The sequence below is a fragment of the Vanessa tameamea genome, chromosome 28, assembly GCF_037043105.1.
Source record: "Vanessa tameamea isolate UH-Manoa-2023 chromosome 28, ilVanTame1 primary haplotype, whole genome shotgun sequence".
In the NCBI taxonomy this organism is placed as follows: domain Eukaryota; kingdom Metazoa; phylum Arthropoda; class Insecta; order Lepidoptera; family Nymphalidae; genus Vanessa; species Vanessa tameamea.
In genome coordinates, this window is record NC_087336.1 from 6060138 (window position 1) to 6077149 (window position 17012).

General features: G+C 34.1%; 1 protein-coding gene across 1 annotated transcript; it reads left to right on the forward strand.

Moving 5' to 3' along the window:
* The first annotated feature begins 1379 nt into the window (after positions 1-1379).
* On the forward strand, positions 1380-16751 carry LOC113391833 (uncharacterized). The gene is made up of 10 exons (XM_026627930.2): positions 1380-1418; positions 10849-10940; positions 11919-12083; positions 12327-12496; positions 13105-13234; positions 13820-13961; positions 14310-14401; positions 14858-14999; positions 15484-15680; positions 16184-16751. The coding sequence occupies exons 2-10, from the start codon at positions 10862-10864 to the stop codon at positions 16303-16305; spliced, it is 1239 nt and encodes a 412-aa protein (XP_026483715.1). The 5' UTR covers positions 1380-1418; positions 10849-10861; the 3' UTR covers positions 16306-16751.
* Positions 16752-17012: the final 261 nt, after the last annotated feature.

Consider the following 17012-nt stretch of genomic DNA (forward strand, 5'->3'; position numbering starts at 1 on the left):
TCACATACATCACTCTGATCCCAATGTAAGTAGCTGAAGCACTTGTGTTATGGAAAATCAGAAGTAACGACGGTACCACAAACACTCAGACCCGAGGCAACATAGAAAACTAATGAACTTTTTCTACATCGACTCGGCCGGGAATCGAACCCATGATAACCGGTACTCGACCACGGAGGTCGTCATATAATACTAGTACACTATTTAAAAATACCCTACGGAGGCTGTTCAAGATGGCGCCATGATTGAAAAAGAAAAATATTTTACCAAATTATATAACGTTGTATAAAAAAAATTAAATGCATATAGAATTAGTAATCCGAACCAAGATATTAATTAATTTATAGTTATAGATTTTGAAGAGAGCTTTTGAAATAGACTAAATAATAATCTCATATAATCAATACACATACTTTTTTTAGTGTTTTGTTTGATTGGCGTTGTTTTTGTTATTAGTCATACTTCTTTTGGGGTTTTGAAAAAATGATAAGAGATAGTTTTGATGTTTGATGTTTCATGTTATGAAAACTACACGATGAAGTTGGCTAAGCCATCAATTAAATTCCAAGCCGCTCGAAATAGACAACTTCACACCTCATTTTAAATTACAATGTTTATTATTAACAAAATTAAATTGTAAATGTTTGAATTTGTGATTGAGTGTTGTAATAATAAGTAATTATAATTATTAATTGATTATTAATAACTAAATTTGTTTGTTAAATGTTATTATTAATGTTCACCTCTCTATTGACTAGGAATATTGTGTGTTGGTTGTACAGTGCTTTATCGTTTTGATTTGTAGGATAGCTCTTAGTATTCGATAGCTTGGGGAAATCTGTGTCCTATTAGTAGAGATTTCTGTTCTTAGTGATGGATGAATATTAATTTTTGCATTGTGTGGGTTTGGTTATTGTAGGCTTAGTTGAATTTTTATATATCTTTTGTTCTTAGAATAATAATAAAGAGTATTCAACCATAACCATAAATATTGTGACCATGAATGCCGACTTGATACGTGTATTCGCAGACACATGTATAATATTACATATATATATTTATTAATAAAGAAAATTATATGTTATAAATATAATTTATAGCACTCACGAATAATTTACTTTACCATCAGAGAAAAAATTTGGTATTGTATTACTAGTTCCGGATTTCCCCGACGTACAAACAAATTTTACCTATTTATAATATTATTATAGATATATTGAATGAAATTAAATAAACCTAAAGTATATACAAACAGAGTCGCGGTTGAGTTCGTACTGAATATTGATGTTATTGTATTGACTCAATGTGCGGGCAGATCTACGACCGTCCCCCGGCCTACGGTCATTACCCATGCCTATATATACAAGACGGGTCCAGCTGCATCAATAATTACGGTGCCACAACGGACACGGGAAGACGTACGTATATTTATATATATATATTTAGTTTTAAGGAGTGCTTCGGTGGTATTTTCGTATATGAGAATGATTGAACTTGACCTTTGTAGATTTTATATATTTACATGTAAAACGAACTTTATTACATAAGGTATGTAAAATTGATTTATTAAGTATGTTATTCTGAAAATTGATAAAAAGTATCAATTAATAATGTATCAATTTGAGTCTATTTTGTAATAGTTGTCCAAAGAACCCGCTGAGTTTCTTTCGCCGGTTCTTCTCAGGTCGGGGTATTTTCTTTTCGGAACCGGTGGTGGTGTTTATTAGACAATCAATAAATGCTTCTATATTGATTAATTCCGAAACAAAATTTTTAATTATTATATTATTAATATATACCCAAAATCAAAAATGAACTTTATCAAACACGTTCTTTAAAGCACTTCCGAATAAATTATACAAAACAAATTAACTCAATTCACTTGGTATGGTAGAATTTGTGCAAGTCAGTCTGGGTAGGTACAACCCACTCATCACATATTCTACCGGCAAACAGCAATACTTATTATAGGTAGTCTGTTTGAAGGGTGAGTCAAAGAGTGTAACAGGGGATATATCAGCGTATTGTCGTTGAATGGTTATTATTTCGTACAGCGCCGATGTATACAGCGACCACTCGGGTGACTCGGCCGTCCGAATCAAGATTTCTACCGCGAACAAGAAACCCATTCATTTAAATTTAATCAATCAACAATCATACAATTAAATTTATTTATCCTCACTAGCTGAATCTGAAGTATTATCCGCGCGAAATTTATAAAACACAAACTTCAAACCCCAGTTTTACGCCCTTAGGATTGGAATATCGTAAAATACGATTTGTATTTGTAAAATTACTAGCGGATGTCTTCGCCCTAAAAGGAACCTACCTGCCCAATTTCAAGTTTGCAGGTGTGATGAGATTTCGTGATTAATCAGTGAGTTGTATTTCGTTTTTATATATATTATAGTCTAAATAGGAACGGAACATTGTCCTATAATTTAATGTAATTTAAGATCTTTGAAAACTGTACAAAACTACGTATATAATAAATACATACAAATCATATCGTATCTTTTGTACAAATCAACCGCGTGTTTTAGGCGCGAGACTACTGCGAGCATTCATTCATTCTCTGGACGAAAGTTGAAGGTTGAAGATAAAAGTCTTAAAAAAACATAACACTATATATATATATATATATATATATGTTGTCCATATATGTATTGACTATTCCAACTACAGGAGTTATTATTAGCGATATCACTGGTCTTGAATAATCCACGATATTCAATATGGATTTGCGAAAAAATTGCGTTTAGAACGTCAACGAAACTGCTATCGAAACTTTGGAAGTAAATTTAAAGTAGATATATTTAGTTTAGTGGAATATTGTTGTATTATAAATAAAGATATATTAGTTAACTGTCAGTAGTGCACAATATAGCTGAGCGATTAGCAAATCGGATGTGATACGTAAATCTAAGGTTTGTTTATCTTTATTCCTTTTACGATTGGAGTAGACTTTATTGTATAATAATTGTATATTTAATTGCGGGAAAACCAAACTGTAAACTAATGTAATTATTTTGTGTCTTAATTTATATTTCATTTAATAATAAATAATTATATAGCTTCATGTATTGGAGGTAATCTTGCATGTCTGCCCTCCAATTCAAAGCGTAACGGCTTCAAACCTTCTTAAAATGGGAAGTGTGATTTTCATTGAGACGTTTATGTTGATTTAAAAACATATTCATTTCAATGATCCATTAACATTTATATACGCAGTAAATAATTGTATAAAATGTTAAAAGAATCCTTTATTAATTGTTAAAAATTCATTTTATAATTTGGACGTAAGGTATGGTACTTGATCGGTCAATTAATACCACAGAGCCACTGGTGCGCGAAACTTCGCGTTTGTTCAAAATATTTTGTAGGAATTTCGAAAATTACTTATGTTTTGTTTTGATTTAATTTCATTGTAAACTGCAAGTCACTCTATATTTAGCGCCAAAATAATGAAACCTCCTTTAAATGATTTTTTAATATCAAATAGTATACATTAGTTCATTTAGAATTGGAGTTTGTCAAGCAGAATTTAATTTTGTTTACGTTATTAATTTTTTTTTATCTTATACCGCTCTCTAACCGGCCAAAACGTTTTTCGCTCTCTAGAATTAATTATTTGTTAAATCGTAACAATTTAGTAAATTGCAATAAAAAATCCTCTCTATTTTTCTGCACATCTACGGCTGAGCAAGAGCTCCAGTAAATTTTTTATGTGCAGCTATCGTCCCATAATCACGGGGACAAATATCGCCTTACGCTATTAATATATAAAATGTTTTCACGAATGAAATCACGGCGCGATTTGTCAATAATACTTATCTATACTAATACAATAAATGCGAAAGTAACTCTGTCTGTCTGTTGCAATTTCACTACCACTGAAGTGAATTTATAAATTTGTTATGTATCAAGTTTGAACTTCAAGGAAGGTCATAGGCTGCTTTTTATGCCTAGCAATTGACGACCGATTATTTGGCTCGTTTGTTTTCGTTATTTTTTTTATTTAGAATATCTAAATATATAAATAATCATCCAAAAAATCGATCAAATTCGGGCAATAGACCTTGACAGAACTATTGCACGCAGCACAACAATGATACTTCCTGTAGTTTACAGCGACGATAAGATATTAATTAGTATTAGTATTATTTTATATACATATTTATTATCTGTGTTTAAGCATCTGTCATCTTGAGTGACAAATCGCGGAGCGCGGGAAAATTAAATATATAAATTGGCGCCATTTTTTAAATATAATATTAATACTAATATTGTATACCCTGTTCAAGTTAGCTTGATCTTTTTGAGAGACGGTCTCGTGATGGGAAACAGAAAATATAACATATACAGTCGATGGAACGGTGGAATGCGTAATTCAAATTAGAATTCAAAATTTTTTTACCTTATTTTTCTAATACGAGCTATACCAGCTGAAGAGACCCCAACCACTAACCAAAGAGACCCCAACCAAAAGGACCCTCCGTTCGTAACAATAACTTAACAATGATCTTTAATAATGATTTTTTGTAATCGATATTAATTGTAACAGTTATTGCCTGTCATTCGCGTCCCTACCGTCCGACCGATGTAACATTGTACAAGCGTATATTATTTTCAGTGTTTCTATTTAAATTTTACTTTGAAGCAATGAAACGTCTTAAAATTCGGATAACGCTCGAATCTTTAGAGACTTTTGTATTATATGTATTTTTTTAAATATTTTTACAATTTTTAAAATCATTAAATTAAGAAAATAATATGTTCGTCATTGCAAAGTTATGTCGATCAGAAAAATTTAAATCTGTCAAAAAGATCAAGCTATCTTGTACAGGTTATAAATGTATCTCTATCTATTATTTCTTCAAACTTAAACCACTGAACCGATTTAGATGAAACTTGGTACGGAGACAGTTTGAGTCCCGAGGAAGGATATAGGCTTTTTTTTATATCACACCTCGTGAGGTTAAAATTAGGGTGACGGTTTGTTTGATATAGGTAATATTTTATAAATTTCACGAGGGCAAAGCCGCAGGTTCAGCTAGTGTTTTATATAATTTGTAAACCGACCTTAAAATCATAATGGTCATGCGTTATAAGGTGAACATTAATATTTAAACCATTCTTATAACAAGTTAATACACTTAACACAACTTTACATTTTATACATACATACATTAGCAGCCTGTTTCCCACTGCTGGGCTAAAGCCTCCTCTTTTTTGGTCTAATATGACCATTATTCGTGTAGGCTTTTACAAGCACTTTTGAAACGTCATTTTACAGAACTATATTAATTGAAGCTAGATTCGGAATGTAGATTCTACAGAGAACAACCGGCAAGAGAGTCGGTTTATTTAATTTTTTATTACGTATTATTTACTGACTCTTTTTCAACATTCAAAATACAAAGTTAAGTTAGTTAAATACATTTATATATATATATATTGACCACCTGAAACTCACTAATAATAATATACTAATATGAGCTTAAAAAGTTATTGTTGTTTTGTCTCTATTCTAAAATATTGTCTAATAGGCGAAGGTCTCCTCTCTGACAAAATGAAAATCAAAATATTCTTTAATCAAGTAGGCTCATAAAAGCACGTATGAATCGTCGCGTTACAGTGTTGAATTAAATGTTAAGCCACCGGTTCGGAAATTAGATTCTACCGAGAGTTGTCAAGAAACTCAGTAGTTACTTACTTCCACCATTTTAATAACAGAGTATGTCAGTAAAGTACAATTCAATTTCTATATATGAAGAGAAGATTTAAAGTATGTTCCACCATACGGCTCCATTGCGTGTTGGTGGTAAACTCAAGGTCGATTCCATCTGATTCGTTCAGATTGCCGTAACATTTTACTGTCAAAGCACGTGATGGATTATTAGAAACACAAATTAAGCACATGAGAATTACGGTGCATGTCCGTGATTAAATCCGCAGTCATTGCTTAAGATTTATGTTCAAACCAATCCATACTAATATTATAAATGCGAAAGTAACTCTGTCTGTCTGTCCCGCTCTCACGCCAAAACTGCTCAACTCTGGAACCTGTGTCTGGAGCCTGAGAAAGGACATAGGCTACTTTTTAATTAGAAAAAGGATTGAAAAGGGTGATGAAATGTTGTATGAAATTGTTGTCATTTTCTTTAACTTTTTATGTCAAATTCAAACGCGTACGAAGTCGCGGGCACAGCTAGTATTTAATAATTAAAATAAAATCTCTCAAGTTATAAACGACTTATATAACGAAATCAATAGGTTAAAGGCGAAAAAACACACAATTTTATATAACAAGTCTGAGAGCAGCTTAATATATTTGCCCCTCCAGTTTAAGGGGAACGAGTCAGTGACCTGTCTCCATTTCAAAATCATCATCATTATAAATAATAAGTGGAATAAGCTCCTCTTCTCAAAAGAAGGTTCTTAACCCAGCCGTGGGCTGTTATTTTATAGGCTAGTCGTATAGGTAATGTGATGTAGCTAGACGTTGCATTAAAAAATATATTGACATAGTATTTATATAAATGTATGTATTATGTGATTTGGCCCTAAAAGTATACCAGTTTGTTTTTAAACGTATAATCCCTAGGAGAGAGGGGGGGGCTCTCTATGATAATTGTACCACTGAGGCTGTTTTTTATTGAATGATAATAATAGTGAATTCTGAGACTAGAAGTTCTATGGCGAAAGATTTCAAGGCAAATCGTAAGCACATTCCCAGAGCATCCAACCAGAATTTGTAGATAAATCTGTGACATGCAGATCTACTGACTTCGCTAAGCAAGCAACACAAATAACAGGCAAAAATTCAATGGTGCTTGCTTGATTTGAACCCACAAGTCAACGTCTTCTAACAAAGTATCACCTTCGCTTGAAATATAATAAATAATTTAATTAATACATCGAAACAGATTAAATAAACGGATTGCATTGTCTAATGCCAAAATTCTTCGCTAAATTTGAACTCAATCGTATGTGTGGAAGTAGCCTAACAGTTAATTGCAAGATTAAATACACACTAATAGATGAAGTTAAATAAAAACGTGTGAACACTTTAAAAAACATGTTGTCAGGGCTGGATTACACTTTTCTAACATTCTAAAGGATATTTATAGAATTTATATAAATACTAGAATTTGATGTATTAATATTATTATTTTTTTTACGAAAGTTTGCTATACCAACATTCAAATAGAAGAAATTCAACAATTCATTTAACCTTCAACGATTTCATTAACGCTGAATTTAATTCCTCAATTTTTGGTTTGCATTTTTGACTAGTGGCAACACTGCCTGATGGATCCGGCCCGTGTGTTATTTAACCGATGCAAGATTTTATATCGTAGGCGTTAATTACTTTTGAGAATGCATACACCGTTAGACAGGCGGCCATCTTTACACGTTTGAAGAACTCGTTGTGTGTACTTTGGCGGTCAATTTTAAGTATAACTGTTCTTTAGATGTTGTTTATTAACGACAAATTATACGTGTACGGGGGTGCGGCTTAATCTTAAGATATTTTTGTTAAATATAACTTACAAGAACAATCTTTGCCTATGTATTTAAAAAAAAAAACTTCGCGTGTTATTGAATTGTTGTTTATTAATATTAATCTAAGAAATTATAGATTCTACCTAAAAGCGACGAGTAATTAAATTAATTTTTTATTACCTAATTTTCGCCCGTGTCTTGGTGGGGAGGGGTCAGTAGTAGGTTAGGTATAAAAAACTAGCCTATAGCCTATTCCAATGGAAGTAGGAAATGAGATAAACAAACCTTAGATTTACGTATTTCATGCGATTTGTTAATAACTCAGCTATACTGCACACTACTGAGAGTTTATCATTAATATATCTTTATTTGTAATACAACACTATTGCACTTAACCAATTATTTAAACCATTTTTCCGCAAATCCATAGTGGATATCATAGATTAATCAAGCTCTCGACCAATGATATCGCGTCAATTTGCTGACAAATATCGTCTATTTGGCCTTTTTCTTATGAATAGAGTGTATGTCCTTAGGGTTCAAATTTGCAACAAGCTAAATTAAATAAACTCGGTTACGTGGTATAAAATTAAAGCATAACAGACAGAGAGACAGACGACAGTTCGTTACATTTACAATATCAGTACAGATTATAAAGCTTATGTTATTGATCTGTCGTGTAATGTTAATCATGTAAAAAAATAATTCGATTATTTATATTATCTGTTTCAAATTCTATTACGATAAGACATTTTAAGACTGCGTTACGCGGATGTGGTTACGTATAGCGTTACAAAAACAAATAGAGTAAATTAGTTTTTAATGAAAACATATTGTATATGTATGTCTAAAAGCGTTACACTGCTGACATATATAATGGAGGTTTGTATAGGGAATCAACCAGTGTTTGTATGGGAGTCAAATTTCGTGTAGAACTGCGAGTTCGGCTAGTGAAACATAAATTAACAAAATTCAATGAAGGTCGACGAGTTTATCACAAAGTAAATATTATTGTCGTGTATACTATTTATGCACAGTGAAGGTGAAATAATTTTGTCGGTCTCATTATAGGAAATCCTACCTTAAGCCGCTGAACCGATTTTAGAGATAGCTTGAGTCGTAGGGAGGTTAGTTTATATAACGAAAATCATTCCATAAAGGTGTGTAAGTATGGGGAATCAACAAAGGTTACAAACGTAAAGGGCTTTAAGGGGGGGGGGGGGCTTGAATGTTTTCTTGGTATAAAATTTTATAAATTCCGCGCGGGTAAAGCTGCAGGTTCAGCTAGTAAAACATAAATTAATGCAATGAAATATTAAATAGCATCGATACCGATGCCAACGGTACTCACATGCGTCAATTGACGTCATACATCGCCCCATTCTAAAAGGTCATATCATAATAGCATTTAGCGCTGATAACATACCTTATCTATTAATAATTTTTATTTTTTAACTTGTTAACACTTTTTTTAAGTCAAATTTTAAAATACCGTCTCATTCTCGTATAACAAATGGCATGCAAGAGGAAATTTACTTCGTGGTGGGGTTTTATGCCAGTCTGTTTGAATGCGTACCCACTCAGAGCATATACTACCGCCAAACAGCTAGAGGATTATCGTGCTTCAGCTTGAAGCGAGTGTACCAGTGTAACAACAGGCACAAGGGACGTAAGTTCCTGAAGTTAGTGTCGAATGGTTAATATTTCTTACAGCGCCACTAGGAAGGATGACAATTTACCATCAAATATATAGAAAATGGCGTAGTGATTCGATTATTATTATATATACTTCGATCGTGTGTACACTAATATTGATATTACTAATAATATAAATAATATATTTCATTACACAATCACCCAAGAACGGACGGATTTGTATGACCGACTGAAGTACGCCATTTTGATTGTTTGTGTTCATCTTAAAATGAAGACGAATAATGAAGCGATCTCTGCGTTTCGTATGTATGTGGCGTATAAACTTATAGGAACGACAATTCCAGCTCGATACCTACTCGTGTAAGAAATCTCCGTTTATATTAAACTAAAACTAAAAAGTCACACTTTTCGTTCATCAATATAAGAAATATATTTATCATTTTGATCAGTTACAAATAATCCGCCATTTTTATTATTCTCCAATGTTATATTTTCTAAAAAGCCCGCCAAAACTACTTATATTTTTGCCACAGATAATTAAATCATCAAGTTGAGTCGATTAACAAAATTAACGTTCGATTGCAGTTAACACAATTATCTATTTATTAATTCAAAATATATAATAATTACTTATTCAATTCTAAAGAATATTACAAATTAACAACAGTATTGTTTAATAACCCGCATTGGAGCAGCGTGGTGGAATATGCTCCATACCTTCTCCTCAACGGGAGAGGAGGCCTTAGCCCAGCAGTGGGAAATTTACAGGCTGATTATGTTATATTATGTATTGTTTAATAACGGTTCGTTAAATATAGATACCAATGAATGATCGACAGAAATGAAGACCATCTCAATCGAATTTTGTAAATATCACGATACAAATAGTTTGCGGTACTCAGCAATCAAGTACTGCGGAACTATGGCGATCCGACATTTAGAACATTATTTATTGCCGGTTCTTCTTGGTAAAATCTACATTCCGAACCGGTGGCAGCAACATTCAAAAGTGCTTGTCAGAAACTATTTAAATAGATAATATTTTTATTTTTAGTATGGAGTATGAACAAAAGTTGCAAGTATTCGTCTTTTTTTATGATATCGCTAGGCGGACAAGCAAATGGGCCACCTGATGGTAAGTGGTCACCACCGCCCATAGACAATGTCGTTGTAAGAAATATTAACCATTCCTTACATCACCAATGCGCCACCAACCTCGGGAACTAAGATGTTACGTCCCTTGTGCCTGTGGTTACACTGGCTCACTCACCCTTCAAACCGGAACACAACAATACTGAGTACTGCTGCGGCTTTTTTAATGTAAAACAATATTTATTGTTGACATATTCTTTGATTGGTAAAGGAGGATCTATTGAGTTTGCCGTCAGGTCCTCTGATTTCCGCGAGGACTGTAGACATCTACCATTACTCGGTATAAAATATGACTTTTGCCATGTTTCGAAAAAATTTACCAATCCTTTCACTAATAATATAAATGTTAAATTTACAACGCGTATAATAATGACTGTAGTATATTTATATACTTAAGTTAAGAATACATAATATATTAAATATCTATATTGCACAGAATATTACGACATGTTTAAGACTGACATTGTAAAAAAATAAGTATAAGATATACACTTATATCTATGTATATTATATATAATGTTTTTGTTTCAGATAAAAATCAAAGATGGCGTTCATTAAACACGGAGGGATGCTGTTGCTTTTTGTGATAGCAGAGATCAGCGCCGCCACGGAATACTTTAGAAGTATGTTAATACCACTATTGCATGATATATGTCGCTAATGCTCATAAAACTTCGATATGAACCATTGATTTAATTTAAAAATACTATAATTAAAAAAAAGTTAAATAGAACTTATGTTATCTGTTGAGATTTTCTGAAGTATTTTGGTTTGAAGGGTTTTAGTTTCTATATTTTTTAATTCAATCAAGAATATATAATTATGTCTATCAACTAATGTAATAGACCTTAAAATAATTTTATATTTGTTTATAAAAGTAACTATTATAATAGTATTGTGTTACAATAAAATGAGGTTCACGCTTGTCACGTCAACAGTCTAAATTTAAAGCGGGAACTGAGAAGCGTAATATTTGTAAAATAATATTATGTACTGAAACCTTCTTCGTAACGAGCTTCATCTTGCCGTATAAGTTTTATATATATCACCGTAAAATTGTAAATACCGTTAGATTATAATCTATCTCGTGCAATTGTAAACTGTCGAAAGATTGTGAACGTTTATTCAACTTACAATAAAACATATGCAATTTCGATAGTTCATAATATTTCGTTTAGGTTAGGTTAGAGTTTTTTATAATTTTTCTTTAATTTACTTCGATAGATCATAATCTAACCGAAAAGTAATGCGTTAAATGCGTAAGCAGTATGTTTCGGTTCACAATCTGTCGACAGTTCACAATCTCGCGAGATAGATTATAATCTAACGGTATTTACAATTTTACGGTGATATATATATTGATTTTGTAGTTTTTCCAATTCCAATACAAAAATCATTTTACCATTGTATACATTTGACGACGTAAGAAAAAGACACGGCGCGTGTTGGAAGAATTCAGATTTTTTTTAAATTGAATCCATCGTCTCAGTTGATGTTTATGAAATAGTTTTAAAGAACTTTCGAAACTCATATTTAAATGTGTTACAATACGCACACAGAAATTACTGACATACAAATGATTTAAATGTGTGTGTTTTCAGCGCCTCGTCAGTCCGGTCCAGGCAGCATCTTTACAACCGGCAATGGCGAACCATGTCTCGGTGGGGACAGGTCTACTGGAGGCGTCTGCTTATCCAGGAACCAGTGCAACACCCAGGGTGGGAAGGCTATAGGGTTCTGCGGGGTCTTCGCAACGTGTTGCTCGTGTGAGTTTTACACACTTAAATAAAGTACTTTTTATAATTAACCCAGATGCACAAGCCAGAAATCTGAACGGGTTCAAACCGGATAAGCACTACTTATTTCTCCTCTCCCCTCCATGTAAAAAATAGTAATATCGAAGTTTAACTAAACACGCTAAATAGCGTTTGATTATTAATTTATAATCGTGTTCGTTTAAATAATGAATTACCCTTACCGTTTTTATGTATTTTCGTAATCGTTTCTAGTGAACGCATGTGACATACGGACTAACACGAAAGTCGCGGTCTTCATCAACCCCCCCTTGAACAGGGAGTCGTCAGGCCTAGAGTGTTCTTACAACATCGAGATCAACAACAACAACGTCTGTCAAATGAGGATTGACTTCGAGACGTTTAATCTGGCGCCGCCGACCACGGTAAGCGAATTTTTATTCTAGTATTTATTTACAAGGCCTCCTCCTGCAGATAATACTTATTAATAAAAAAACATTAGTAATAAACTGGTTTAATCTAAAAAATAATAATATTAAGTAAACAGTTAATGAAAATTATAGCATTTAATATATTTATAGATTTAGCTAAGTGTATTAAAATAGTCGACTTGTAACTTGAAATAATGTATGCGTGGGAATTAAGAGATATTTTTTTTATTTTATATACATTTACAAGTGCCCTCCGGTTAGATTTCATAGCGAGTTTAAACCTGGGGAAGAAACTTCGTGTGCTAAAATCTAACCTACATCGATTCGAAATTCTGACAAATTTGTATCCATCAAACGACTGTTTCTACTTGGTGTTAGACCGTCTGGGTAGGTACCACCCATTCATCAGGTATTCCGCTGTCAAACAGCAATGCTCAGTATTGTTGTGTTCCGGTTTGAAAGGTGTTTGAGCCAGTATTACTTCCCTATTACATAAAAAAAAAACAACATTAAAATAGCGTGGTGGACCAAGAAGTATAGACCTTAGCCTATCAGTGGAACAATATCTTATAACTAACTTACTGTAGTCATAAATTTCGCAGGTGGAACCGGTCGAAAATGTAACCCATCGTCCAGGGTACGTCTGCAAGAACGACATCTTCCAAGTAACCAATTTACACGCCAACTCAGACTTCCTGCCATCCCTGTGTGGTGACAATAGCGGTCAACACAGTAAGTACTATAATAAAGAGTTCGATTTGTATGTAATGTAAAAAATATGTTCAAACAGCCAAATTAAATGATATTACCTTTAAATAAAATCGTGATGTCGAGATGGCCCAGTGGTTAGAACGCGTGCATCTTAACCTATGATCTCGGGTTTAAACGCAGGCAAGCACCACTGAAATTTCATGTGCTTAATTTGTGTTTATAATTCATCTCGTGCTCGGCGGTGAAGGAAAACATCGTAAGGAAACCTGTATGTGTCTAATTTCAACGAAATTCTGCCAAATGTGTATTCCACCAACCCGCATTGGAGCAGCGTAGTGGAATATGCTCCAAACTTTCTCCTCAAAGGAAGAAGAGGCTTTAGCCCAACAGTGGGAAACAGGCTGCTAATGTAAAATCGTCAACCAATTCTGTCTCATAGCTTAGGCTCATGGCTAGATGACGTTAGCTCGTCTTAGCTATCAACGACAATTAAAAATTTTGCTTATATGTTATCAGGGGTTCAGAAAAGAAAGTAGAATATCTTACCCTTGCTCTCTATCGCGGGAGAAGCCGTAAATAAGGTACTTAACTATAATACCTTTGCAGTTTATGTACGAGTAAACGCCTCAACCAATAGCCGTTCCATTCGTCTGAACTTCAAGCTGGCTGATCGCGTCTCTCAGCCCAACCTGCCACAAGCTACTTGGAAGATAAAAGTCACACAGCTCGAATGCTTCAATACCCTCGGGTAAGTTTGAACATATCACATCCAGTTATATTAACCTAATATTTTACGATACAAATAAATATTTAATGGAACGTTAAGGTAAAGTTAACACTGTGGTAAACGGATGTGCCCAAACCTTCAAATTTAAAGAGCAATCAAGCTGATACGATATCATACTCTACGGGCCATTGTTAATTGAACAGTTTATACTTCTTGTAGAAATGCCCGAAGACGTTGATACCACTTTAGGACCACCTACCATCAAATCCAATCAATTGTTCGTCTTTTCTAAGGATTGCATTTTACATGAAAGTCAAGAAGGTTTGAAGTAATATAATAATAATAGTTCGTGTAACTTTTGATCAACAGCAAGTACCGGGATGGTATCTTGGAAGCTATAACGGCATCACTACCGGCTACCCCCTTCACGAGCACAGCAGACAGGGATGAATACATGATCGGTAACTAAAATGCATACTGTAATAGAACTCTCCAAATATATTACATAAAAATGTCTACCAAAGAGGAGGATAGCTTTAGATAGGGTATAACATTCCTACCTTACCTATAGTCCATTACCTAAAACTATCCTCCCATAAAAATTGCTCTATATTTAATCTATGTCATATTATCTGCCATCTGGTAGTTTTTTTAAACCTCAATCTTTCTGGTATTGAGAGTTTCGAGACAAACGACGACGCCGTCAATACAAATATTGTCGCAACTGTTTTTTCTTAACTTAATTAACGTTTATAATAAAATTCACCTCGTTTTTATTGAAAAAAAATAGTTTAGTCCACGTCTGTTCATCTATTTGCATAAGGATACTGGTATAACCTCTTTATCTTTAAGAGAAAGACGCCTTTGTTCTGCAATGGAACATACAGAGCCTGTATTGTTGATTTATGATGTTCCAGCGCCACCTGGCTGTTTGCAGTACTACCCTGACCGTTCCGGTTTCTTCGAATCGTTCAACTACAACCGAGGAGCTGGTCCGTACATCGCCAACATGGCGTACGCCACTTGTTTCAAACGAAACTCTGACGTTTGTGGTATCAAGTAAGTGGATTTATTAATTACTGGTTGTCGCCGGGGGCTTCGCTCGCATTTAAGGGTTTGCTCGTCAGATGTTAGGCGTAAAAAAGTAGCCCATGTCCTTCATACGAAATTTCCTCAAATCAGTGGTTTTGCCATGAGAGAGTAACAGATAGATAGACAGACAGAGTTATTTTAGCATTTATAATATTAGTAAAAATGTAATCTGTTCGTCTGTTACGCTACCACCGTTAAACTGCTGACTCGGTTCGGGTGAAGTATGTTTTAACCCCAAGGGCGGACTGAGGCGTTTACACTTTGAGTGGGTTAATGTTAGCGATAAGCGATATATTCCTCGCATATTGAATTCCACCTGGAAGATGCCGGAAGTTAAGCTAGTAACAAAAATTTGTATCACACCAGTGGTAGAACTTTCTGATGGCGATACTCTTGGTGGATTAATGTGGATCATGTTATTTGTGGTATAATCTCGTGCTACCATTTCCAGATTGACAGCAGCCAGCTTTGACATGGCTTACCACGACGATTCCAATTTGTATCTGGACACGGATTGTCAAATCAATCCAGTCACCCAGGGTTTCGCGCAATCAGAGGATTACTTGTTCATCCCCGAGGCGGAGACAGCCGACGGTCTGAGAGGATCCAAGTTTTGTGGGTCGAGTGCGTCAAACCAGATCATTGCATGTACGTATGACTTATATTGGATGTATAGGTCGGCGAATTGGCAAACAGGCTACCTGGTGATAAGTGACCAGTCCATAGACATTGGCGCTGTAAGAAAATTAACCATTCCTTACATCTTCTATGCGCCACCAACCTTGGGAACTTAGACGTTATGTCACGTTCATGTGCCTGTTAATCTACTGACTCACTCGCCCTTGAAACCGGAACACAACAATACTATTGATGATGGTGGCAAAATATGTGGTGAGCGAATGGTACCTACCCAGATGAGCTTTGACAAAGTCCTACCACCAAGTAAAGTTTTCTAGAAATTTGCACACTATAAACCATCACTTTTAAATATAAATTCCACTGAGAAGAACCGGGAAAAACTCAGTGTATAACTATCATGATTATTACTACAGAGTACCCCCCATGGACCCCACTCTGACATAACCACCTGGCGTCCTGAAAAATATTAGGTACTATGTAATGAGTATTGATTTGTGTAAATTTAATTCCAGCCACACCTCCGGGCCCCCTGTACGTGTACTTCCACAGTGACAACTTAGTGACTCAAGACGTCAACGAAGCCGGTTTCCGCTTCAACTACAACGTACTCAACAACTGCTATACCAAACATTAACAGACAGGTGCCATATTATGAACTTAATGAATAATTACAGTTCTCGTGCTAAAATGGCCAATATCAATTATTCTTACATTTGGTATCAGAATAGAAAAAATGAAGATGTCGGTTGTTTTAAATTAAACTAACAACCCGACCAGGATTCACACGGGTACATTCATAAGGTACATATGGGTCTATATACTGCTAATGAAGAACAAACTTGAAAAAGAAAATTCTCGATTTTTCCGGCTAGGGAAGTTGAAATTCTCGGCTTTTCTCTACTAAAATACGCATATAAACCTTCCTCTTTAATCGTTCTGTTTATAGATGAAATTAAAATCCGGTGCGTAGTTTAAAAGATCTACGCGTACAGACGAGAAGCGGCTTTGTTCAGTACTGATTTTAGAATTGCCTTTTTGTGTAATATTGTACGTTAAGCTTATGTCATTTTAGCACAGATAAAAAAATATTTTTGAATGATATGTCATATGTCAAGTATTTTAAGTCGTCATTTTTAGGTGTTAATGATATGCAGAGACTCTATGACGTATGACACTATGACTAATGAGTATTATTTAGCTATTATTTATTAATTAAACTTAGGCCAGAGATGCATTTAATAGTAATGTGTAATAAAATAATAAATTATTTAAAAATAATTTTGTCGTTTTTTTAACGCGTTATTGAAATTACTTGTCAAAAATAACCTTTATTTATGTAAG

Coding starts and splice junctions, on each gene's coding strand:
- LOC113391833 (XM_026627930.2), top strand. CDS start 10,862: ATGGCGTTCATTAAACACGGAGGGATGCTGTTGCTTTTTGTGATAGCA. Junction 12,497..13,104: donor ATCTGGCGCCGCCGACCACG/GTAAGCGAATTT, acceptor TAAATTTCGCAG/GTGGAACCGGTCGAAAATGT. Junction 13,962..14,309: donor GAATGCTTCAATACCCTCGG/GTAAGTTTGAAC, acceptor TTTGATCAACAG/CAAGTACCGGGATGGTATCT.